At 44.3% G+C, this 26,101-nt stretch overlaps 1 protein-coding gene across 1 annotated transcript in view; it reads left to right on the top strand.

Moving 5' to 3' along the window:
* The window catches only part of LOC144497566 (di-N-acetylchitobiase-like), a 34,397-nt gene extending 9,159 nt beyond the window's left edge, over positions 1 to 25,238 (top strand). Inside the window, exons 2-7 of the mRNA XM_078218993.1 lie at positions 5,886 to 6,024; positions 11,663 to 11,871; positions 15,576 to 15,747; positions 15,833 to 15,930; positions 17,834 to 17,995; positions 24,413 to 25,238. Coding sequence (XP_078075119.1) covers positions 5,886 to 6,024; positions 11,663 to 11,871; positions 15,576 to 15,747; positions 15,833 to 15,930; positions 17,834 to 17,995; positions 24,413 to 24,595 — 963 coding nt within the window. The 3' untranslated portion in view covers positions 24,596 to 25,238. The remainder of the gene's footprint in view (positions 1 to 5,885; positions 6,025 to 11,662; positions 11,872 to 15,575; positions 15,748 to 15,832; positions 15,931 to 17,833; positions 17,996 to 24,412) is intronic.
* Positions 25,239 to 26,101: the final 863 nt, after the last annotated feature.

The following is a 26,101-nucleotide window of genomic DNA, read 5'->3' on the forward strand; positions in this document are numbered from 1 at the left end:
ACAAAACAAAGGCGATAGTCATCGACTTCAGGAGGCTAGTGGAGGAGATGCCCTGTCTGCATCAATGGGGACAAAGTAGAAATGGTTGACAGTTTCAACTTTCTAGGTGTACAGATCACCAATAACTTGTCCTGGTCCCCTTACTATAGTGAAGAAAGCCCACTAACACCTCTACTTTCTCTGAAGACTAAAGAAATTTGGTATGTTCACAGATGCACCATAGAAAGCATTCTTTCTGGTTGTATCACAGCTTGGTATGGCTCCTGCGCTGCCCAAGACCGCAAGGAACTACAAAGGGTCATGAATGAAGCCCAGTCCATCACTCAAACCAGCCCCCCACCCATTGACACTGTCTACACTTCCTGCTGCCTCAAAAACAGCCAGCATAATTAAGGACCCCACGCACCCCAGACATTCTCTCTTCCACCTTCTTCCATCTGAAACAGATACAAAAGCCTGAGGATGCGTGCCAATCGACTCACGAACAGCTTCTTCCCTGCTGTCATCAGACTTTTGAATGGACCTACCTCGCATTAAGCTGATCTTTCTCTACACCCCAGCTATGACTGTAAGACTACATTCTGCACTCTCTCCTTCGGTATGCTTTGTCTGTACAGTGCACAAAAAATACTTTTCACTGTTTACTAACACGTCACAATAATAAACCAAATCACTTGGAATGGAGCATTGGGATGTGAACTGGTGTCTTTCCTCATGTGGTTCAGTCCCTCTCAGCCTCATTAGAACATAGAACATAGAACAGTACAGCACAGAACAGGCCCTTCGGCCCACGATGTTGTGCCGACCTTCATCTGAAACCAAGATCAAGCTATCCCACTCCCTACCATCCTGGTGTGCTCCATGTGCCTATCCAATAACCGCTTAAATGTTCCTAAAGTGTCTGATTCCACTATCACTGCAGGCAGTCCATTCCACACCCCAACCACTCTCTGCATGAAGAACCTACCTCTGATATCCTTCCTATATCTCCCACCATGAACCCTATAGTTATGCCCCCTCGTAATAGCTCCATCCACCCGAGGAAATAGTCTTTGAACGTTCACTCGATCTATCCCCTTCATCATTTTATAAACCTCTATTAAGTCTCCCCTCAATCTCCTCCGCTCCAGAGAGAACAGCCCCAGCTCCCTCAACCTTTCCTCATAAGACCGACACTCCAAACCAGGCAGCATCCTGGTAAATCTCCTCTGCACTCTTTCCAGCGCTTCCACATCCTTCTTATAGTGAGGTGACCAGAACTGCACGCAATATTCCAAATGCGGTCTCACCAAGGTCCTGTACAGTTGCAGCATAACCCCACGGCTCTTAAACTCCAACCCCCTGTTAATAAAAGCTAATGATGTGGAGATGCCGGCGTTGGACTGGGGTAAACACAGTAAGAAGTTTAACAACACCAGGTTAAAGTCCAACAGGTTTATTTGGTAGCAAAAGCCACACAAGCTTTCGAGGCTCTGAGCCCCTTCTTCAGGTGAGTGGGAATTCTGTTCACAAACAGAACTTATAAGACACAGACTCAATTTACATGAATAATGGTTGGAATGCGAATACTTACAACTAATCCAGTCTTTAAGAAACAAAACAATGGGAGTGGAGAGAGCATCAAGACAGGCTAAAAAGATGTGTATTGTCTCCAGGCTGTCTTGTCTGGAGACAATACACATCTTTTTAGCCTGTCTTGATGCTCTCTCCACTCCCATTGTTTTGTTTCTTAAAGACTGGATTAGTTGTAAGTATTCGCATTCCAACCATTATTCATGTAAATTGAGTCTGTGTCTTATAAGTTCTGTTTGTGAACAGAATTCCCACTCACCTGAAGAAGGGGCTCAGAGCCTCGAAAGCTTGTGTGGCTTTTGCTACCAAATAAACCTGTTGGACTTTAACCTGGTGTTGTTAAACTTCTTACTGAATAAAAGCTAACACACTATATGCCTTCTTCACAGCTCTATCCACTTGAGTGGCAACCTTTAGAGATCTGTGGATATGGACCCCAAGATCTCTCTGTTCCTCCACAGTCTTCAGAACCCTACCTTTGACCCTGTAATCCACATTTAAATTAGTCCTACCAAAATGAATCACCTCACATTTATCAGGGTTAAACTCCATTTGCCATTTTTCAGCCCAGCTTTGCATCCTATCTATGTCTCTTTGCAGCCTACAACAGCCCTCCACCTCATCCACTACTCCACCAATCTTGGTGTCATCAGCAAATTTACTGATCCACCCTTCAGCCCCCTCCTCTAAGTCATTAATAAAAATCACAAAGAGCAGAGGACCAAGCACCGATCCCTGCGGCACTCCGCTAGCAACCTGCCTCCAGTCCGAAAATTTTCCATCCACCACCACCCTCTGTCTTCGATCAGACAGCCAGTTACCTATCCAATCGGCCAACTTTCCCTCTATCCCACACCTCCTCACTTTCATCATAAGCCGACCATGGGGGACCTTATCAAACGCCTTACTAAAATCCATGTATATGACATCAACCGCCCTACCTTCATCAACACACCTAGTTACCTCCTCAAAAAATTCTATCAAATTTGTGAGGCACGATTTGCCCTTCACAAATCCGTGCTGACTATCCCGGATTAATCCGCATCTTTCTAAATGGTCGTAAATCCCATCCCTAAGGACCTTTTCCATCAATTTACCAACCACCGAAGTCAGACTAACCGGTCTATAATTACCAGGGTCATTTCTATTCCCTTTCTTAAACAGAGGAACAACATTTGCCACTCTCCAGTCCTCTGGCACCATCCCCGTGGACAGCGAGGACCCAAAGATCAAAGCCAAAGGCTCTGCAATCTCATCCCTCGCCTCCCAAAGAATCCTAGGATACATTTCATCAGGCCCAGGGGACTTATCGACCTTCAGTTTATTCAAAACTGCCAATACATCCTCCCTCCGAACATCTATTTCCTCCAGCCTATTAGCCTGTAACACCTTCTCTTCCTGAAAAACATGGCCCCTCTCCTTGGTGAACACTGAAGAAAAGTATTCATTCATCACCTCGCCTATCTCTACTGATTCCATACACAAGTTCCCACCACTGTCCTTGACCGGCCCTAACCTCACCCTGGTCATTCTTTTATTCCTCACATAAGAGTAAAAAGCCTTGGGGTTTTCCTTGATCCGACCCGCCAAGGACTTCTCATGTCCCCTCCTAGCTCTCCTCAGCCCCTTTTTCAGCTCGTTCCTTGCTAACTTGTAACCCTCAGTCGAGCCATCTGAACCTTGTTTCCTCATCCCTACATAAGCTTCCCTCTTCCTTTTCACAAGACATTCCACCTCTTTTGTGAACCACGGTTCCCTCACTCGGCCATTTCCTCCCTGCCTGACAGGGACATACCTATCAAGGACACCCAGTATTTGTTCCTTGAAAACGTTCCACTTTTCATCAGTGCCTTTCCCTGACAGTTTCTGTTCCCATCTTATGCCCCCTAATTCTTGCCTAATCGCATCATAATTACCTCTCCCCCAATTGTAAGCCTTGCCCTGCCGTCCGGCCCTATCCCTCTCCATTGCAATAACAAAAGACACCGAATTGTGGTCACTATCTCCAAAGTTCTCTCCCACAACCAAATCTAACACTTGGCCCGGTTCATTTCCCAGTACCAAATCCAATGTGGCCTCACCCCATGTCGGCCTATCCACATATTGTGTCAGGAAACCCTCCTGCACACACTGCACAAAAAGTGCCCCATCCAAACTATTTGACCTACAAAGGTTCCAATCAATATTTGGAAAGTTAAAGTCCCCCATGACAACTACCCTGTGACCCCCACACGTATCCATAATCTGCTTAGCAATTTCTTCCTCCACATCTCTATTACTATTTGGGGGCCTATAGTAAACTCCTAGCAACGTGACCGCTCCTTTCCTGTTTCTAACTGCAGCCCATATTACCTCAGTGTGCATATCCCCCTCAAAGTGCTTTTCCGCAGCCGTTAAACTATCCTTGATTAACAATGCTACTCCTCCACCTCTTTTACCAGCTTCCCTACACTTACTGAAACATCTATACCCCGGAACGTCCAACAACCATTCCTGTCCTTGTTCTACCCACGTCTCCGTAATGGCCACAACATCGTAGTCCCAAGTAGCAATCCACGCCCCAAGTTCATCCACCTTGTTCCGGATGCTCCTTGCATTGAAGTAGACACACTTCAACCCACCTTCCTGTCTACCGGTACCCACCCTTGACCTTGATACCTTCCCCAATACCTCACCACCCTCAACACTGACTTCTGGACTACAACTCCTTTTCCCACTCCCCTGACAAATTAGTTTAAATCCCCCTGAAGAGCCGTAGCAAATTTCCCTCCCAGGATATTGGTGCCCCTCTGGTTCAGGTGCACCCCGTCCTGTTTGTAGAGGTCCCACCTTCCCCAGAACGTGTTCCAATTATCCACGTATCTGAAACCCTCCCTCCTGCACCATCCCTGCAACCACATGTTTAAGTGCACTCTCTCCCTGTTCCTCAACTCGCTATCACGTGGCACCGGTAGCGTACCAGAGATGACCACATGTTTTGTCTTTGCTCTCAGCTTCCAGCCGAGCTCCCGAAATTCCTGTTTTAAATCCCCGTCCCTTCTCTTACCTATGTCGTTGGTACCAATGTGTACCACGACTTGTGACTGTTTCCCCTCCCCCTTAAGAATCCGGAAAACACGGTCCGAGACGTCACGGACCCTGGCATCCGGTAGGCAACAAACCATCCTCGAGTCTCTTTTGCTGTCACAGAACCTCCTATCTATCCCTCTAACTAACGAGTCCCCAATAACTATTGCCCTCCCGCTCTCCTCCTTACCCTCCTGAGCCACAGGGACGGACTCAGTGCCGGAGATCCTCTCACTGCGGCTCACCACTGGTATGTCGTCCCCCTCAACCGTATCCAAAGCGGAATACTTATTGCTAAGGGGAACGACCACAGGGGATCCCTGCACCGACTGCTTCTTCCCAGCCCCTCTCACCGTCACCCATCTATTTTCATTCCGCGGAGTAACTGTATCCCTGAAGCTTCTGTCTATGGCCATCTCTGCATCCCTAATGATCCTAAGTTCCTCCAACTCCAGCTCCAGTTCCCTTACACGGTTTTGGAGGAGCTGCAGATGGATGCACTTCTCACAGGTATAATCAGCAGGGACACTGACGTCGTCCCTCACCTCGAACATAGTGCAAGAGGAACATTGCACTGCCTTCACACCCATCCCCTCTAGATACCTTGCCAGTACCAGGTAGAAACAGCAAAAAATGAATTAACTCACCCCTGCTCGCCCAAGCCCTGTGAGCCAAAGCCCTACAGCTTTCACTCTGCCTCCTGCTCACTCCACAGCCCGCTAACGATGCTGCCCGCTCAAAAGTGCGGCCTACTTTTAAACCCTCCAAAAACCTTCCCAGACTCCTGCTGGGCCCACTTCCTGTTTTAAAAAAAACCTCCGATTTTTTACACAAATTTAACTTAAAATAAATAAATAAATGTAGTGAACAAACCAACTGCCTTCTCCTCAGCCTGGTCCTGTGGAACAATGAGGAATAATGTTGTGGAAGTTCTGAGAGATTGTTCTCCTTTTTCTCTCTTGGCTGCATTTAGATTCAGTAAGAGCTTTAACAACACCAGGTTAAAGTCCAACAGGTTTATTTGCTACCAAATAAACCTGTTGGACTTTAACCTGGTGTTGTTAAAACTCTTACTTTGTTTACCCCAGTCCAACGCTGGCATCTCCACATCATGCATTTGGATTGACATGGTTATCAATCCTTCCTTATCCCTGTAGCCTAGGGGCAATATATTGTTAAGAGAAAATATATTTTCAATGAGATGTCAGTTTATTTGTCATTACTTTAGCTGACTTTTTTTTTATCAGGTCTTGGTTTTTGACGTTGGTGGCACAGATTGGAAACATTATGATTGGTCTAAGGTCACAACCATTGCAGCTTTTGGACAGTACGACCCTGATCTTGTATGTCATGCTCATGCGAATGATGTTCGCGTCGTCCTGAAAGGTAACTAATTTATCACGGAAAGAAAAATCATAATCTTTTTCAATGCAAGCAGTATTATTGAGAACTGCATAAAAGGGACATGCTGTACACAGCCTTGACTTGATCTTGCAGAGCTGAACTTCTTTCCCAACTCTGCTAAAACATAAATTATAATGTTCTACATTTTATCTACAATATTATAACTTGTACTGGGCACACACTTTCTATTGGTCAGGTTTTTCACAACTGAATGAACCGGGCCAAGTGTTAGATTTGGTTGTGGGAGAGAACTTTGGAGATAGTGACCACAATTCGGTGTATTTTGTTATTGCCATGGAGAGGGATAGGGCCGGACGGCAGGGCAAGGCTTACAATTGGGGGAGAGGTAATTATGATGCGATTAGGCAAGAATTAGGGGGCATAAGATGGGAACAGAAACTGTCAGGGAAAGGCACTGATGAAAAGTGGAACGTTTTCAAGGAACAAATACTGGGTGTCCTTGATAGGTATGTCCCTGTCAGGCAGGGAGGAAATGGCCGAGTGAGGGAACCGTGGTTCACAAAAGAGGTGGAATGTCTTGTGAAAAGGAAGAGGGAAGCTTATGTAGGGATGAGGAAACAAGGTTCAGATGGCTCGATTGAGGGTTACAAGTTAGCAAGGAATGAGCTGAAAAAGGGGCTGAGGAGAGCTAGGAGGGGACATGAGAAGTCCTTGGCGGGTCGGATCAAGGAAAACCCCAAGGCTTTTTACTCTTATGTGAGGAATAAAAGAATGACCAGGGTGAGGTTAGGGCCGGTCAAGGACAGTGGTGGGAACTTGTGTATGGAATCAGTAGAGATAGGCGAGGTGATGAATGAATACTTTTCTTCAGTATTCACCAAGGAGAGGGGCCATGTTTTTCAGGAAGAGAAGGTGTTACAGGCTAATAGGCTGGAGGAAATAGATGTTCGGAGGGAGGATGTATTGGCAGTTTTGAATAAACTGAAGGTCGATAAGTCCCCTGGGCCTGATGAAATGTATCCTAGGATTCTTTGGGAGGCGAGGGATGAGATTGCAGAGCCTTTGGCTTTGATCTTTGGGTCCTCGCTGTCCACGGGGATGGTGCCAGAGGACTGGAGAGTGGCAAATGTTGTTCCTCTGTTTAAGAAAGGGAATAGAAATGACCCTGGTAATTATAGACCGGTTAGTCTGACTTCGGTGGTTGGTAAATTGATGGAAAAGGTCCTTAGGGATGGGATTTACGACCATTTAGAAAGATGCGGATTAATCCGGGATAGTCAGCACGGATTTGTGAAGGGCAAATCGTGCCTCACAAATTTGATAGAATTTTTTGAGGAGGTAACTAGGTGTGTTGATGAAGGTAGGGCGGTTGATGTCATATACATGGATTTTAGTAAGGCGTTTGATAAGGTCCCCCATGGTCGGCTTATGATGAAAGTGAGGAGGTGTGGGATAGAGGGAAAGTTGGCCGATTGGATAGGTAACTGGCTGTCTGATCGAAGACAGAGGGTGGTGGTGGATGGAAAATTTTCGGACTGGAGGCAGGTTGCTAGCGGAGTGCCGCAGGGATCGGTGCTTGGTCCTCTGCTCTTTGTGATTTTTATTAATGACTTAGAGGAGGGGGCTGAAGGGTGGATCAGTAAATTTGCTGATGACACCAAGATTGGTGGAGTAGTGGATGAGGTGGAGGGCTGTTGTAGGCTGCAAAGAGACATAGATAGGATGCAAAGCTGGGCTGAAAAATGGCAAATGGAGTTTAACCCTGATAAATGTGAGGTGATTCATTTTGGTAGGACTAATTTAAATGTGGATTACAGGGTCAAAGGTAGGGTTCTGAAGACTGTGGAGGAACAGAGAGATCTTGGGGTCCATATCCACAGATCTCTAAAGGTTGCCACTCAAGTGGATAGAGCTGTGAAGAAGGCATATAGTGTGTTAGCTTTTATTAACAGGGGGTTGGAGTTTAAGAGCCGTGGGGTTATGCTGCAACTGTACAGGACCTTGGTCAGACCGCATTTGGAATATTGCGTGCAGTTCTGGTCACCTCACTATAAGAAGGATGTGGAAGCGCTGGAAAGAGTGCAGAGGAGATTTACCAGGATGCTGCCTGGTTTGGAGTGTCGGTCTTATGAGGAAAGGTTGAGGGAGCTGGGGCTGTTCTCTCTGGAGCGGAGGAGATTGAGGGGAGACTTAATAGAGGTTTATAAAATGATGAAGGGGATAGATCGAGTGAACGTTCAAAGACTATTTCCTCGGGTGGATGGAGCTATTACGAGGGGGCATAACTATAGGGTTCATGGTGGGAGATATAGGAAGGATATCAGAGGTAGGTTCTTCACGCAGAGAGTGGTTGGGGTGTGGAATGGACTGCCTGCAGTGATAGTGGAGTCAGACACTTTAGGAACATTTAAGCGGTTATTGGATAGGCACATGGAGCACACCAGGATGGTAGGGAGTGGGATAGCTTGATCTTGGTTTCAGATGAAGGTCGGCACAACATCGTGGGCCGAAGGGCCTGTTCTGTGCTGTAATATTCTATGTTCTATGTTCTATGAGTGTCAACCTTTTCTATTTTATAAGTTCCTTGGGAGTCCTGTGAAGTGCCTTGGGTTTTATTTTAACAATGTTATGTGTTATGCAAGGATAAGCAGTTGTGTTTGTTGTTGTTGTCTGCATTAGTTGGAGAGCATATTACAGCGGTGCAGAGGGAGCACCGCTGCACCGGGGTCGTGTGACAAGTCACTCTGGGTGGAGCTTAGAAACAGGAAGGGCGCAGTCACTATATTGGGGGTGTACTACAGGCCCCCCAACAGCCCAAGGGAAGTGGAAGAACGGATATGTCAGGAGATACTGGATAGGTGCAGGAAAAATAGGGTTGTTGTAGTGGGAGACTTCAATTTCCCTGGTATAGACTGGAAATCGCTGAGAGCTGGGACTCTGAATGGGGAGGAATTTGTAAAATGCGTACAGGAGGGTTCTTTGGAACAATATGTAGATAGCCCGACCAGAGAGGGGGCTATACTGGACCGAGTACTGGGGAATGAGCCCGGTCAGGTCTTCAAAGTTTTGGTAGGGGAACATGTGGCAAATAGTGACCACAATTCTGTTGACTTTAGGATAGTGATGGAAAAGGATGAGTGGTGTCCCAAGTGTAAGGTGTTGGATTGGGGGAAGGCTAACTTTAGTGGGATTAGGCAGAAATTGGCAGCTCTTGATTGGGAGAGGCTGTAAGAGGGTAAATCCACATCTGGCATGTGGGAGTCTTTTAAGGAACAGTTGTTGGGGCTACAGGACAGGCGTGTGCCTGTAAAAAAGAAGGATAGGAAGGGGAGGATTCGAGAACCGTGGATAACCAGGGAAATTGAGGGACTGGTCAAAAAGAAAAGAGAGGCGTATGTTAGGTCCAGGCAGCTAAAAACGGAGGGAGCTCTGGAGGAGTACAAAAAGTAGGAAAGAACTCAAACGGGGAATTAGAAGGGCAAAAAGGGTCACGAAATGTCCTTGGCAGACAGGATTAAGGAGAATCCCAAGGCATTTTATTCATACGTTAGGAACAAAAGGGTTGTCAGGGAAAAAAATCGGACCTCTCGGGGACAAAAGTGGGGAATTATGCTTAGAGCCCAAAGAAGTAGGGGAGATCCTAAATGAATACTTTGCGTCGGTATTCACAAAGGAGAGGGATGTGTTGACTGGGAGTGTCTCGGAGGGGAGTGTTAAACCATTGGAGAAAATCTCCATTACAAGGGAGGAAGTGTTAGGTTTGTTAGAGAATATAAAGACTGACAAATCCCCAGGGCCTGATGGAATCTATCCCAGGCTGCTCAGGGAGACGAGAGATGAAATCGCTGGGCCTCTGACGCAAATCTTTGTCTCGTCACTGTACACAGGTGAGGTCCCAGAGGATTGGAGGATAGCTAATGTGGTCCCGTTATTTAAGAAGGGTAGGAAGGATAACCCGGGTAATTATAGGCCGGTGAGCTTGACGTCCGTGGTGGGGAAGTTGTTGGAGAAGATTCTTAGAGATAGGATGTATGCGCATTTAGAAAGGAATAAACTCATTAACGATAGTCAGCATGGTTTTGAGAGGGAGGTCATGCCTCACTAACCTGGTGGAGTTTTTTGAAGAAGTGACTAGAATGGTTGACGAGGGAAGGGCCGTGGATGTCGTCTATATGGACTTTAGTAAAGCGTTTGACAAAGTCCCTCATGGTAGGCTGGTGAAAAAGGTTGGATCTCATGGGATAAAGGGGGAGGTGGCTAGATGGGTGGAGAACTGGCTTGGTCACAGAAGACAGAGGGTGGTAGTGGAAGGGTCTTTTTCCGGCTGGAGGCCTATGACTAGTGGTGTTCCGCAGGGCTCTGTATTGGGACCTCTGCTGTTTGTGATTTATATAAACGATCTGGAAGAAGGTGTAACTGGGGTGATCAGTAAGTTTGCGGACGACACAAAATTGGCAGGACTTGCAGATAGTGAGGAGCATTGTCAGAGACTACAGAAGGATATAGATAGGCTGGAAATTTGGGCAAAGAAATGGCAGATGGAGTTCAATCCTGATAAACACGAAGTGTTGCATTTTGGTAGAAATAATGTAGGGAGGAGCTATACGATAAATGGCAGAACCATAAAGAGTGTAGATACGCAGAGGGACCTGGGTGTGCAAGTCCACAGATCCTTGAAGGTGACGTCACAGGTGGAGAAGGTGGTGAAGAAGGCATATGGCGTGCTTGCCTTTATAGGACGGGGCATAGAGTATAAAAGTTGGGGTCTGATTTTGCAGATGTATAGAACGTTGGTTCGGCCGCATTTGGAATACTGCGTCCAGTTCTGGTCGCCACACTACCAGAAGGATGTGGAGGCTTTGGAGAGAGTACAGAGGAGGTTTACCAGGATGTTGCCTGGTATGGAGGGGCTTAGTTATGAGGAGAGATTGGGTAAACTGGGGTTGTTCTCCCTGGAAAGACGGAGGATGAGGGGAGACTTAATAGAGGTGTATAAAATTTTGAAAGGCATAGATAGGGTGAACGGTGGGAAGCTTTTCCCAGGTCGGTGGTGACGTTCACGAGGGGTCATAGGTTCAAGGTGAAGGGGGGGAGGTTTAACACAGATATCAGAAGGACATATTTTACACAGAGGGTGGTGGGGGCCTGGAATGCGCTGCCAGGCAAGGTGGTGGAGGCGGACACACTGGGAACGTTTAAGACGTATCTAGATAAGCGATATGAACGGAGTGGGAATGGAGGGATACAAAAGAATGGTCTAGTTTGGACCAGGGAGCGGCACGGGCTTGGAGGGCCGAAGGGCCTGTTCCTGTGCTGTATTGTTCTTTGCATAGAAACTGTCTCAACAATTGTTATTGTGATTCCAATGAGAAACTGTACAAATGTTCCAGCTGCCTGTTCGGGTGGATTTAGAAGATTCCCCTTAGCAAGAAAGATGAGTTCTCATGGTGCCCTGGGAAACATTTATCCCTCGCTTAATACCATCAAGATGCCAAACTTTCCTTTATCTAATTTTCTATTTGTGGGACCTTTGGCACATATTAGCTACCACATCTGCTAAGTGATTACACTTCAAAAGTACCTCTGTAAAATGCCCTGTAATACTGTGTTCTATGAAAGGTACTGAATAAATGTCAGTTGGTTCTCCATCCTTCACCAGGAGATGTACCAATAAAGGACATTATAGACCCAACTAACCGAACATCTTGGATCAACGATCAAGTAAAGTTGGCAAAACGTCAGTTTATGGATGGAATTAATTTGGATCTGGAGGAAGCTGTTGAATTTGGATCCAAAGGATATTATGCACTAACTCAACTAGTGAACGAAACCACACAAATCTTCCATCGTGAAATACCAGGGTCTCAGGTAAAGAATTTTTTAAAAACAGGGCAAACCATTTAATTCCAATGCATTTATAAAGAAGCATTAGCATTTTCCTAGATAAGTAAATTAAAATGATGATTTCTCGCTGCTGTTTGTTAATGCATCATCTTATTTCAGGGCTGCTTAGACACTTTAGACTGAATCAGCTTAAAGTGGATGTGCAGGAGAATTGACGATGCAGCATTTGTAGTCCAAAATTAGACAAGTAATTTAAAACCCAGTTTCCAGGAGTGGCATGGTCCAAAGTGTAACTTTGAATAAGTTTAAGGATGATTTGGCACAGGAGGCCATTCAACCCGTTGTGCCTATTTTGAAAGAATGATCCCATTTGTATGTTACCCCACAGTGTTACAATGTATTTTCCTTCAATATTTATCTAAATATCTTTTGCAAGTTAGGATTCAATCTGCTTCCAACTTTCAGGCAGCGCATTCCTGCAAATGTACAAAACTTCCCCAACATGCCTCCCTTCTCTTAGAAATTAAATCTGGGTGTTTTGGTTTCTGACCTTCCTCCCACTGGAAATAGATTCTTTCTTCATGAAAATGCTGCTTCAAGGAGAGAAAATGCTTATACAATCCCCTATAAGATCCTTCAGGAATGTCTCACTGCTGCATGCAATAGGTTACACTGAAATTAAGGGACCATTAAGTAGGTGAGAACACGATGGCACAGTGGTTAGCACTGCTGCCTCACAGCACCAGGGACCCGGGTTCAATTCTGGCGTCGGGTCACTATCTGTGTGGAGTTTGCACATTCTCCCCGTGTCTGCGTGGGTTTCCTTCGGGTGCTCTGGTTTCCTTCCACAATCCAAAGATGTTAGGTTGATTGGCCATGCTAAATGGACTGCAGTGTCAGGGGATTAGCAGGGTAAATATGTGGGGTTGCAGGAGTGGAGTCTGGGTGGTCAGTGCAGACTCGATGAGCCGAGTGGCCTCCTTCTGCACTGTCGGGATTCTACGAAAACTGCAATTTTTCTTAATTCACTGGATGTTAATGTCACTAACTGGGCCAGCATTTATTACCTCCCTAAGTTAACTTGATTTTGTTTATTTGTTTAAACATAAGATATCCTTAATTGTCCTTGAAAGATGGTGGTAAGTATGTGAAATAGAACTGCTGTAGTCCATTGTCAGGGAAGGAATTCTGAGATTTTGGCACTGCAAAGGAGCAGTGATATTGTCCCAAGTTAGAATGGTATGCATGAAGTGGAGGGGAGTTTACAGGTGATTTTGTTTCCTGGAGCCCTTGTTCTTTTGGGCAGTTCAGGTTGGGGTTTGGAAGTTGCAGTGGAAGAGGCCTTGGTGTATAGATGGTACATGGTGTGCATTGGTGGAGGGAGTGAATATTTATTGTAGTGGGTAGGGTGTGAAACAAGTGGGCCGCTGCCTCCTGGGTGGCATCAAGCTTCTGGAGTGTTGTTGGAGCTGCACTCATCCAGGCAATTGGAAAGTCTCGCATCACGCTCCTAACTTGTGTCCTGTGGATGATGGACAGGCTTTGGGGAGTCCCAATGTGTGATGGGTGAAACCAACTTCCTGTTTCAAGGTTTGCGCATGACAGACCTTACTAACTTGGATTACCTTTACTTCATTCTTAAGTACAGCCTTACTAATGTCTTCTGGTTGAGGTAGTGATTGCATGAATCGTACAAATACTGTTTTGGACTGAGGTATCTGATGTCAGCTGGGATATCAGAGGGCACAGTTTACCCCCCAGTGCTTCCTTCTGTGCTGTAACCATTCAGCTAATTGTCTGTGCCAACTCAGAGCTGTGCCCATACCTTTTCTGTGTAGCCTTGTTGTTCTTTTTCTTATAATTATCAAATTCCTTTTTTGAAAGTGATGATTGAGTCTGTCTCCGCCGCACTCAGGCGGTGCATTCCAGATCCTACATTTTGCATTGCAAAAAAAAAATTTTTTAATGTCACCTTTCCACCAATGGGAACAGTTTCTTACTATCTGCTTTCTTGAGACCCTTCATGATGTTTTAACACTGCTACCAAATCTGCTCTCAAACTTTTCTCCTCTAGGCACAGTGGGTTAGCACTGCTGCCTCACAGCGCCAGGGACCCGGGTTCAATTCCCAGCTTGCGACACTGTGCGGAGTCTGCACATTCTCCCCGTGTTTGCATGCGTTTCTTCCAGGTGCTCTGGTTTCCTCCCACAGTCCGAAAGACCTGCTGGTTAGGTGCATCAGCCATGCTAAATTCTCCCTCAGTGAACCCGAACCCGAACAGGAGTGTGGCGACTCGGGGATTTTCAGAGTAACTGCATTGCAGTGTTAATGTAAACCTGCTTGTGACACTAATAAGAGAATTCTCCTTGTAATTGTAGTCATTCTTATTAAACTTTTCTGTTCCCTCTCCAATGCCTTTGTGTTCTTCCTAAAATGTAATACCAAAATTGGCACGGTACTCTAGTCAAGCATGGCCAGTGTTTCATAATGTTCATCGTTATTGCTTTTGTGCTCTGCCTCCCTTTATAAAGTACGAAGTTTAACAACGCCAGGTTAAAGTCCAACAGGTTTATTTGATAGCAAATGCCACTAGCTTGTGCCAAAAACTGTTGGACTTTAACCTGGTGTTGTTAAACTTCTTACTGTGTTTACCCCAGTCCAACGCCGGCCTCTCCACATCATCCCTTTATAAAGTACAGGGTCCCAAATATTTTATTTAACACTCTCTCTCAACCTGCCCTACCACCTTCAATGATTTGTGCACATGTACCCACAGATCCCTCTGCTCCTGTGCCTCCCCTGTAGAATTGTATCCTTTATTTTCCCTTTCCTTAAAGCTAAAAAGTTTATTTATTAGTCACAAGTAAGGCTTACATTAACACTGCAATGAAGTTACTGTGAAATTCCCCTAGTCGCCACACTCTGGTGCCTGTTCGGGTCAATGCACCTAACCAACATGTCTTTCCGACTGGGAGGAAACTGGGACACCCGGAGGAAACCCACGGAGACACGGGGAGAACATGCTGACTCCACACAGACAGTGACCCAAGCCGGGAATCGAACCCAGGTCTCTGGCGCTGTGAGGCAGCAGTGCTAACCACTGTGCCCTCGTTCTTGTATACTTTCACACTCTCGTTAAATTTCATTCACCATTTGTCCATCCGGTCTTCCCATTCCACCAGTTGTCTATGTCCATCCGGTCTTCCCATCCCACCAGTTGTCTATGTCCATCCGGTCTTCCCATCCCACTAGTTGTCTATGTCCCCTTGAAGTTTAACACTATCCTCCTCACCGTTCGCAGGTTAAAAAAAAGTTTTTTTTCGTCAGATTTTGAAGTTGTGACCTGTGCACCCAATTCTACGTAATTAATAAAATTCAAGATATGCACTGGCCTTGATCTTGCCCCCGGGGGACCTTGCCATGTACCTTATCTATGAAACAACTATTTATTGCCACTGTTTGCTGTCATTCATGCTGTTCCTGTTCTTTTTATTCCATGGGCTTCCAACTTTGCTGCAGTTGAGTCACAACTGGATGCCTTTAGGAGAGGAGAGAAAAATTGGAGGAAGGTACAGTGTAACTGTTGGGGAATTAAACCTGATTAGTGCTTTGATAATTTCTTAACGTCTTCCCCATTAAATTCATAGTTGGGAGAGTGCTTAGTAGCTATTAGTGGTATCCAACATAATGTATGAACTAAAATCAACTAACTTTTATTTGATGCTTAGGTCACATTTGACGTGGCATGGAAGCCAGGCTGTGTAGATGGCCGATGCTATGATTATGCAGCAATTGCACACTTGAGTGACTTTATATTTGTGATGTCCTATGATATGCAAAGTCAAATTTGGGATGATTGTATTGCAAAGCCAAATGCGCCGTACAACCAAACTTTGGAAGGTATGTAGAATATGACTCTCTGGTTCAGGAACTACCTGCCTTATATCGTTAGTCCATGACATTATTTTTTTTTGGCCCTGTTTAGGTTACAATGCTTATCTTCAACTGGGTATTCCCTCGGTAAAACTAGTAATGGGAGTTCCATGGTACGGTTATGACTATCCTTGCATATACTTGCTTGAGGTGAGGTGTGGCTTCCAGCTATCCTAATTATTTGGAATAATTTTGTCTTGTTGCTGTGCAGTTTGATTCCCTTTTCAGGAGAAATTATTAGATCATATTGCACCAAGAATTAGATTGAAGTCAGCTCATCTGATACACATCCCTCAGAAATGGAGGCTGTCCATTGGCTTTTCTCTGGGTTCACTTTATTCATGCTATTTTGTTTTACTGATGCATTCCCTTCACTGCATGATTCTAGGTTGTAAATCATAGGCTTCTCTGATCTTTTCTTAAAGCATTTCACTTTTATACATGTGGACATAACAACAGGAGTGGGCTATTCAGCCACTCAAGCCAATTGCCCCAATCAATTAGATAGTGGCTGATTTCTATCTTTAATCCATCTACTTGTCTTGCTTCCATAGCTTAATACCCAACACCTCTTCTCTCAAGCATGTTGTTGTCCCCAAATCTTTTCCTCCTTTCTCAGAACTTCATGTTCAAATCCCACTGACCAGGTTTCCCCCTCCATCGTACAGTGCTGCTCCTGCATTGTTACCACTAGTATCCCCTTAAGGATGTACTTTTGGCCTCCCCCTCCTATTTCTCATCAACCCACCACCTTTTGGTGACATCAACTGACCACGAAGTCAGTTTTCACATTTATGCTTATAACACCTGTCTGGCTCTATCTTTCCACTGCCTCACTTGTCCTTCCACTATGTCTAAACTGTCAGATTGTTTGTCTGACAATCCAATTCTGGAAGAACAGAACTTTCTACCAACATAAAAACTGAGAGACTGAAACCACTGTCTTCAGTCCCAGTCATAAATTTTATTCCCTTGCCACCAAATCCATCCTTCTCCCTGCCAGCACTCCCTGGCAGAATGGACTGTTTGCAACCTTGGTGTCACATCTGGCCCCCAAGGTGAGTTTCTAACCATGTATCCATGCCATCACTAAGATTACTCATTTTCACCTTGGTAGTGTCGTTGACTCTGCTCTTGCCTCAGCTTATCAACTGCCAAAACCATCATCTATCCCTTTGTTACCTCTATTGAATGTAGACCTGGCAGGTCTCCCATATTTATATCCCCTTCGCAAAGTTGAGGATGTACAAAACTGCTGCCTTTGTCCTAACTTACACAGTCATGTTCGCTCAACTTCCCTCAGTTTGCTGACCTTCACTGGCTCCCAGTTCAGCAACATTGGAAAAATTCACATCCTTCTCGTCAAATCCCTGACCCTACTTCTGTTCCTCTTTAAAACCTACCTCTTCAAAGCTTTTGCCCTAACATATCTTTGTCTGGTTCAGATTTTTGTTGGATAAAGTTTGTGAAAAGGACCTTGGAACATTTTAATATTTTAAATGTGTTTTTTTTTGTCAAACAAAAATCCATCTATCTCTGTTTTGACATCTTCACTTGAACGATCCTGAATAGTTTTTGGTGATACAGTGCTCTGGAATTTCGCTTTCTTTGTGAAGCAGTGGTTCTTGACATTATCCCTGAAGAGCCTAGCTTTAACTTTAAGTCATGCTGCCCTTTTCTGGGCTCTCCTACCAGAGGTTTCTCTTTCTATAACTGCTCATGTTAAACACATTAACTGGGCCCTTCCTTAATCTGCTATGTTCAAAATTATTGCTATCCATTTGAAGCTACAACATTCTCCCTATCTATAAATGTACCATTTAACTTCCTCATTTTAGTGAGAACCGTCTTTCTTAACTGTAAGGTATAAGCTTCTCTAATTTGTCCTTCAGAACCTTTTACGTTGGGGATCAATTATGCCACTCCTACATTTTGGAAGTTCGTGAACTAATTATATTAACAATTTGGAATGGAAGGTTGACGGTCACATGGCTGGTCCATACAAATATTGTGCAGTAACAGACTATTTATTCTCCATATTTGCATTTTTCAGGCTGGCAAATGTGTAATCCAAAGCATTCCTTTTAGAGGTGCCCCTTGCAGTGATTTAGCTGGACCTCAGGTTCCATACAAAAGGATCATGGAGCAACTCCCCAAATCAATCAGTGGCAGATTTTGGGATGATGACCAGAAAGCTCCATATTTTATCTACAAGGTAAGACTAATCAATGGCTGCATGGTGGTACGGTTAGAAAGTTTATTAGCAAGAAAGAAAACTTAAATGCAATAGATTACAGTTACACAGATGGAACAGTCTTACAAAACATCCCGCAAAAAACTCACTCAGTTCGGACACGCAACAAAATCTAAGAACATGCAGAACCATGACTGCTTTCTGAAACAAAAATTCTTCTGACTTCTGGATGGCATCTTCAGATTTCAAAATTTCTCTCAGCGTCGAGTTGCCCCCAGGATATCTTCCTCACCGGCTCAACTAAACATCTCTTAAATATTTTTTCCCTTTCGTCTTTGATTCCGTTATCCTCAGCAGCTGTTTGAACTTGGCTTTTCCAAAAACATGATTCTTCCTATTGCTTCCCCTTTTAGGTCAAATAAATTTTTATAACCTTCCGTTGTTTACTTATGAAACCTTCTAATTTTTAAAGGTTCCATTCTCTCTTTTAAATTTTAACAGCTGAAAAGCCAAGCCCCTATCTATCTTCTATGCATTTTTTTTAAACCTAGCCTATTTATTTATAAATCCACTTCACCAGGGCCTTATTACAAATTATGCATTTAGGATTTTACCCCCTTATCAGCTCTCCCAGAGAAGTTATCTGTTAGCCTTTCCCCACGTTAATTAAATGATTTGCGTGTGCACCTAACACACATACACGCACACACAGCCTCCTTTACAAAATAACACACTTCTCCAAAAATATATTTTCAAAAAGGTAGCTCCATCCAGTCAACTGTCAATGTTGGAATCTAAAATTAAAAACAGAAGCTGAAAATGATGGAAATACTCAGCAGGTCTGGCAGCATTTACTGAGAGGGGAACAGAGATCACAGACTTGAAACATCTCTTTCCAGACCTGAGTATTTCCAGCATTTTCTGTGCTGTTACTATAGCACAGTGGAGATCTATGTACTGTAATTTTCTTGGTAGAATGGCAGCATTGCAGTCCTTCTTGACTCAACGGTCTGAGTAGAAGATTGGGCAAAGTTGGAAATACCTTCATTGTAGAGTGGAAATGCATGTAGTTGGAGAATTGACAAGAAAATTGGAAATACAAAGTGGCAAATCCACTTCAGTTTTCTAAAAATCATCGTGTACAACCAGTTGAAGACATCTTCTCAAATCTTTATCTGTGCCAGAAATGATTATCCAATGCTGTACTCACCCGCCTCCCATTTTTCATCCTCAAGTCTGAACTCATCCAAAACTCTTCTGGCCAGCACCTGTTGACCCGACACTTTTGTTCTTGCTGTTGTACCTTGTTTCAGATCTACATGATGTGTGCCCCTTCTTACAAATGTATCCTCCTAAAGGGCCTCTTGAGATGATTGCCATTCTTCAATTCTGGCTTCTTTCCAATCCACCATTTTTTTTAGCGCAACCATGCCATAAGCTGTCTCTGTCCTCAGCACTAGATTTCTGTCCCTAATTCTCTCCACCTCATCTTATCTAATTTCTGCTTCTTTCCTCCTTGAAGATGCTCCTTTAAAAATCACCACCTTTGATCACCTGTCCCAAAATATCTCTGCGTGGCTCAGTTTCAAATTTTGTTTGGTAATCACTTCCATGAAGCACCTTGGGACCTTTCTTCTATGTTAAAAATTTTTGATACTGGGCTTGATCATGTCTTTGACATTCCGTGGTATTCAGTGTGATGAGAGTGACGGTCCTTGACATCAAGGCCACATTTGAGCAGAGTGTGGCATCCAGGACTTCTTGAGAAAACTACAGTCAATAGGAATTGGGGGAAGGGGCAAGGTGAAACTCTCCGCTGGTCAGAGGCATACCTAGCACAAAGGAACAGAAGGCTTTCGACAAAGTCCCACATAAGAAATTAGCATGTAAAATTAAAATGCATGGGATATGGGGTAGTCAGGTGGATATAAACTGGTTGGCAGACTGGAAGCAGAGTAGGAATAAACGGGTCTAATTCTGAATGGCAGGCAGTGACTGGTGGGGTACTGCAGGGATCAATGCTGGGACCCCACTATTCACGACATATTAATGATTTAAATGAGAGGACTAAATGCAATATCTCCAAATTTGCAGATGACAAAGCTGGGTGGGAGGATGAGCTGTGAGGAAGATTAGAGATCTTCAGTGTCATTTAGATAAGTTAATGCATGGCAGATGCAATATAATGTGGGTAAATGTGAGGTTATCCACTTTGATAGTGAAGGCAGATTATTACCTGGCTATAAATTGAGAGGGGAGTGTGCAGCAAGACCTGGGTATCCTTGTGCACCATTCATTGAAGGTAAGCATGCAGGTGCAGCAGGTGTTAAAGAAGCAAAAGAGATGTGAGCCGTCATAGTGAGAGGATTTGACTTCAGAGGCAGGGAGGTCTTGTCGCAATTAAACAGGGCTTTGGTGAGGCCATACCTGGAATACTGTGTGCAGTTTTGATGATCTCTTCTGAGGAAGGATGTTCTTGCTATCGAGGGAGTTTGTATTGTGATGGTTTACCAGACTGATTCCTGGAATTTCGGGACTGACATTGAGGAGCAATTGAGTTGGTTAGGATTATATTCGCTCAAGTTTAGGCGAATGAGGGTGGATCTCATAAAAACCTATAAAATTCTAATAGGACTAGATAGGGTAGGTTTTAGATAGGGTAGGTTTTAGATAGGGTAGATCTTAGAATCATATTCCTGATAGTGAGAGAGTCCAGAACATAAGAACATAAGAAATAGGAGCAGGAGTAGGCCATCTAGCCCCTCGAGCCTGCCCCGCCATTCAATAAGATCATGGCTGATCTGACGTGGATCAGTACCACTTACCCGCCTGATCCCCATAACCCTTAATTCCCTTACCGATCAGGAATCCATCCATCCGCGCTTTAAACATATTCAGCGAGGTAGCCTCCACCACCTCAGTGGGCAGAGAATTCCAGAGATTCACCACCCTCTGGGAGAAGAAGTTCCTCCTCAACTCTGTCTTAAACCGACCCCCCTTTATTTTGAGGCTGTGTCCTCTAGTTTTAACTTCCTTACTAAGTGGAAAGAATCTCTCCGCCTCCACCCTATCCAGCCCCCGCATTATCTTATAAGTCTCCATAAGATCCCCCCCTCATCCTTCTAAACTCCAACGAGTACAAACCCAATCTCCTCAGCCTCTCCTCATAATCCAAACCCCTCATCTCCGGTATCAACCTGGTGAACCTTCTCTGCACTCCCTCCAATGCCAATATATCCTTCCTCATATAAGGGGACCAATACTGCACACAGTATTCCAACTGCGGCCTCACCAATGCCCTGTACAGGTGCATCAAGACATCCCTGCTTTTATATTCTATCCCCCTCGCAATATAGGCCAACATCCCATTTGCCGCCTTGATCACCTGTTGTACCTGCAGACTGGGCTTTTGCGTCTCATGCACAAGGACCCCCAGGTCCCTTTGCACGGTAGCATGTTTTAATTTGTTTCCATTGAGATAGTAATCCCATTTGTTATTATTTCCTCCAAAGTGTATAACCTCGCATTTCTCAACGTTATACTCCATTTGCCATATCCTCGCCCACTCACTCAGCCTGTCCAAATCTCTCTGCAGATCTTCTCCGTCCTCCACACGATTCACTTTTCCACTTATCTTTGTGTCGTCTGCAAACTTCGTTACCCTACACTCCGTCCCCTCCTCCAGATCATCTATATAAATGATAAACAGTTGCGGCCCGAGTACCGATCCCTGCGGCACGCCACTAGTTACCTTCCTCCAACCGGAAAAACACCCATTTATTCCGACTCTTTGCTTCCTGTCGGATAGCCAGTCCCCAATCCACTTTAACACACTACCCCCAACTCCGTGTGCCCTAATCTTCTTCAGCAGCCTTTTATGGGGCACCTTATCAAACGCCTTTTGGAAATCCAAAAACACCGCATCCACCGGTTCTCCTCCATCAACCGCCCTAGTCACATCTTCATAAAAATCCAACATGTTTGTCAAGCACGACTTTCCCCTCATGAATCCATGCTGCGTCTGATTGATCGAACCATTTCTATCCAGATGCCCTGCTATCTCCTCTTTAATAATGGATTCCAGCATTTTCCCTACTACAGACGTTAAGCTGACCGGCCTATAGTTACCCGCCTTTTGTCTCCTTCCTTTTTTAAACAGCGGCGTAACATTAGCCGTTTTCCAATCAACCGGCACTACCCCAGAATGCAACCAGGAGTCATAGTCTAAATAAAAGAGGGGTAACCCTTTTAGGACTGAGATGATGAGAAATTTCTTAACCCAGTGGTAAGCCTGTGGAAGTTGCTACCACGGAAAGCAAAACATTGTAGGGCAAATTTTCCTGTCCCGCCTGCCACGGGAATCAGAGCAAGTGAGGAGTGGAGCATGTAAAGGTCTGTTGACCTCGGGTGGGATTTTATGGTTTTGGGATGAGCGTGGCTGTAAAATCCCACCCTTGTGTTTTCAAGAATGAGTTAGATGTAGCTCTTGGGGTGAAAGCGATCAAGAGATATGAAGATAGGGTCAGGCTATTGAGTTGGCTGATCAGCCATGATACAGAATGGCAGAGCAGGCTCAAATGTCTACTGCTCCTATTCTTTGTTTCTCTGAACATGGTTATGGTTGTTGGGGTCAATCATCTCAGTTAGGACTTTGCAGTCAGAGATCCTCAGGGTCGTGTCCTCAGTCCAACCATCGTCAGATGCTTCATCACTGACCACCTCCCCTTATCCCACCATCATCATTAGGTCAGAAGTGGGGATGTGTGCTGATAATTGTACTGTTAAGCACTACCCTTGACAACTAGAATATTGAAGCATCAGTCCCTGGCCATATGTAACAGGACCTGGATAACATTCGGTCTTAGGTTGATGTGTGGCATAAATGTTTCTTGCCACTTGAGTGTCAGGCAATGACCATTTTCAACAAGATAATCTAACGATGTCCCCATGACTTTCAATGGCATTACCATTGGTGAATCCCCTACTATCAACATCTTGAGGGTTACCATTGACCAGGAACTGAACTGGACTAGCCATACAAATACTGTGGCTTGAAGAGCAGGTCAGAGGCTGGAGATTCTCTGGTGAAAAGTTCATCCCCTACTCCAAATCCTGTCCACCATCTATCTATAAGGCACAAGTTAGGAATGGGATGGAATACTCTCCACTTACTTGAGCTCTAGCAACACTGGAGCAGCTTCGGACCATGTTCAAGATGGCAGCTCACCACCATGTTCTTGAGGGCAAGAAACTCAGCATTATTCAGGACAAAATAGTCTGACACCCACCCAGCACCTTCAATATTCTCACTTCACCAATGATGGTCAGTGCTGGCAGTGTGTACCACCTATGGGAAGCACTGGAGCAATTTATCAAGGCTTCTTTGCCAGCACCTTCCAAATCTATGACCAAAGATGTGTGGGCTAGGTTGATTGGCCATGCTAAATTGCCCTTTAGTGTCAGGAGGATTAGCAGGTTAAATATGCGGGGTTACAGGAATAGGGCCTGCGTGGGATTGTGGTCGGTGCAGATTCGATGGGACGAATGGCCTCCTTCTGCACTGTAGGGATCCTATGAGCTGTACCATCTAGAAGGATAAAGGTAGCAGACACATGGAGGCACCACCAGCTGTAGGTTTCCCTCTAACCCATATTTTGTTCTTTCACTGTCATGGCATCAAAATCCTGGAACTCCCTTCCTAACAGCTGTGGGTGTACCTACACCATGTGGACTGCAGTGCTTCAAGAACCTAGCTCTACACCAGCTTTCAAGGGCACTTTAAATGCTGGCCTGCTCGCGTCCTGTGAAAGAATAAAAATGATGTGGAGATGCCGGCGTTGGACTGGGGTGAACACAGTAAGAAGTCTCACAACACCAGTTTAAAGTCCAACAGGTTTATTTGGTAGCAAATACCATAAGCTTTCGGAGCGCTGCTCCTTCGTCAGCTGGAGTGGAAATGTGCTCTCAAACAGTGCACAGAGAGACAAAATCAAGTTACAGAATACTGATTAGAATGCGAATCCTTACAGCCAGCCAGGTCTTAAAGGTACAGACAATGCTCCCTCCACCCACATTGTCTGTACCTTTGAGACCTGGCTGGTTGTAAGGATTCGCATTCTAATCAGTATTCTGTAACTTGATTTTGTGTCTCTGTGCACTGTTTGAGAGCACATTTCCACTCCAGCTGACGAAGGAGCAGCGCTCCGAAAGCTTATGGTATTTGCTACCAAATAAACCTGTTGGACTTTAACCTGGTGTTGTGAGACTTCTTAAAGAATAAAAAAACAGAGCTTTAAGTAACACAGGTCTATCGTTGGCCTGAAATTATGCTGCAGGATGTTAGCAGATGAATGGTTTTGTTTTATTGTAACACGCAGTAACCTATTAAATCATTTGTACTTTAGCTGCTATTTGTGTAACTCTTAATTTTCATGGCAGGTTAATGGTACATACCATGAGGTTTGGTATGATGATCCACAGAGCATTTCAATTAAGGCATCTCTCATCAAGAAACTCAATCTCCGTGGCATAGGCATGTGGAATGGAAATCTCCTAAATTATGACGATCCAACAGCAGCAATTCAAACTAAAGCAATGTGGAATGCTCTGTACCCTTTCTGAGGAAAATTGCCAGCTTGAATCATTGAACCTCATGATGTGATTATTTTGCTACCTGCAGCCGCAAAATGTGAGTTGGCTTTCAACAATCAAACCAATGCAGATCTAAGGAATAGATTTTAACATTTTATGTATCAAATTTCTATTCGATGAAAGACTGATGCGCTAAAGTGAGCTAATGCAGCCAGCATGTTGACATGCATGTTTGTGTTCTCCCATATACTGCTGCTATTTATGAACTGCACCAAATCTTTGTCAGCTAACATAATGACAGAACGAAAATTCTTGCCACCAAATATTTACATTTCAAGGAACCATTCAACTTTCCATTGATGATCAATTCTAATATGGAGGTGTGCTGTCTGTTTAATGCACATCTTGATTCTTGACTGCTTGATTTTATTTTGCTGCGATTATGATTTTGAACTTAATGTCGGGTAAAGGACCTGAAAACTCAGACTTTGAATGTGTCAGCAAGCAGTCCTGTTTATATTATTGTTTTTAATTAACATAACAAGGCGTGTAACTTGATTTTTTTTTTAATCTTGCGCACTTTACAACTTTCTATTCCTGAGAAGCAGTTAAGCTTTTTTACAAAATAAAATGTTTGCAAAATAAAATGTTTTTGTGTTGTTGTTGTTGTTGTAGATTGTCTTTCATTATTGGACATTGAGAATTCCTTAAATTATACTTACACAATGTGAGATTCTGGCCTTGGTAAAAGTACTATCCTGGTGTGGAAATTACACAAACATTGGGAAATCCAGATCATGGTGCAGAAGGGAACAAGAAAGCATCTTTGCGATCAGAACAGACACCTTTGTCCTTGGAAAACTATAAAATATTTAACCTACGGCAATGTCTTTGCTGCAAAACGAAACCAGTTCTTGAACATGTTAGAATTACTAAAGTGGTCCAGATGAATTCCGAGAAAGGTACTTGAAAATAGTCTGTAGTGTGACTATCATTCATGTGGAATCAACCATTTTGATGGTGGCCTTGGCGTATCATTACAGAACTTATTTTTTTCAGTGTAAACATACAAGCAATGCATTATGACTGCCTTGTTCTGTGGTGGGATGGGAGGTGCTGGCAAACAGTTTTGGTCCTCATCTAAGGAAAGATATACTGGCAGTCCAAAGAAGGTTCACTTGGTTGATTCTAGGCACAAAGGGATTTTCTTATGCGAAGAGATTGAGTAGGTTGGGTCTGTGTTCATTGGAGTTTAGAAGAATGAGACACAACCTTATTGAGACACAGGATTTCAGGGAGCTTGATAGGGTAGATTGCTGAGAGGGGGTTTTCCCTTTGCGAGAGTCTAAGTCAGAGGGCATAATCTGAGTAAGGGATCACCCACTTAAGGCAGAAATAAGGAGGAATTTCTTCTCAAGGGCAGTGGATTTGTGGAATTTTTTACCACAGAGGGTTGTACAGATGTGGAGATACTGTGCTCTTCCCCTTATATTCTCAAATGGGCAAGAAGAAATGTGTTTTACTCAGTGAATGGGC

This window comes from Mustelus asterias, chromosome 8 (assembly GCF_964213995.1).
Source record: "Mustelus asterias chromosome 8, sMusAst1.hap1.1, whole genome shotgun sequence".
Lineage (NCBI taxonomy): Eukaryota > Metazoa > Chordata > Chondrichthyes > Carcharhiniformes > Triakidae > Mustelus > Mustelus asterias.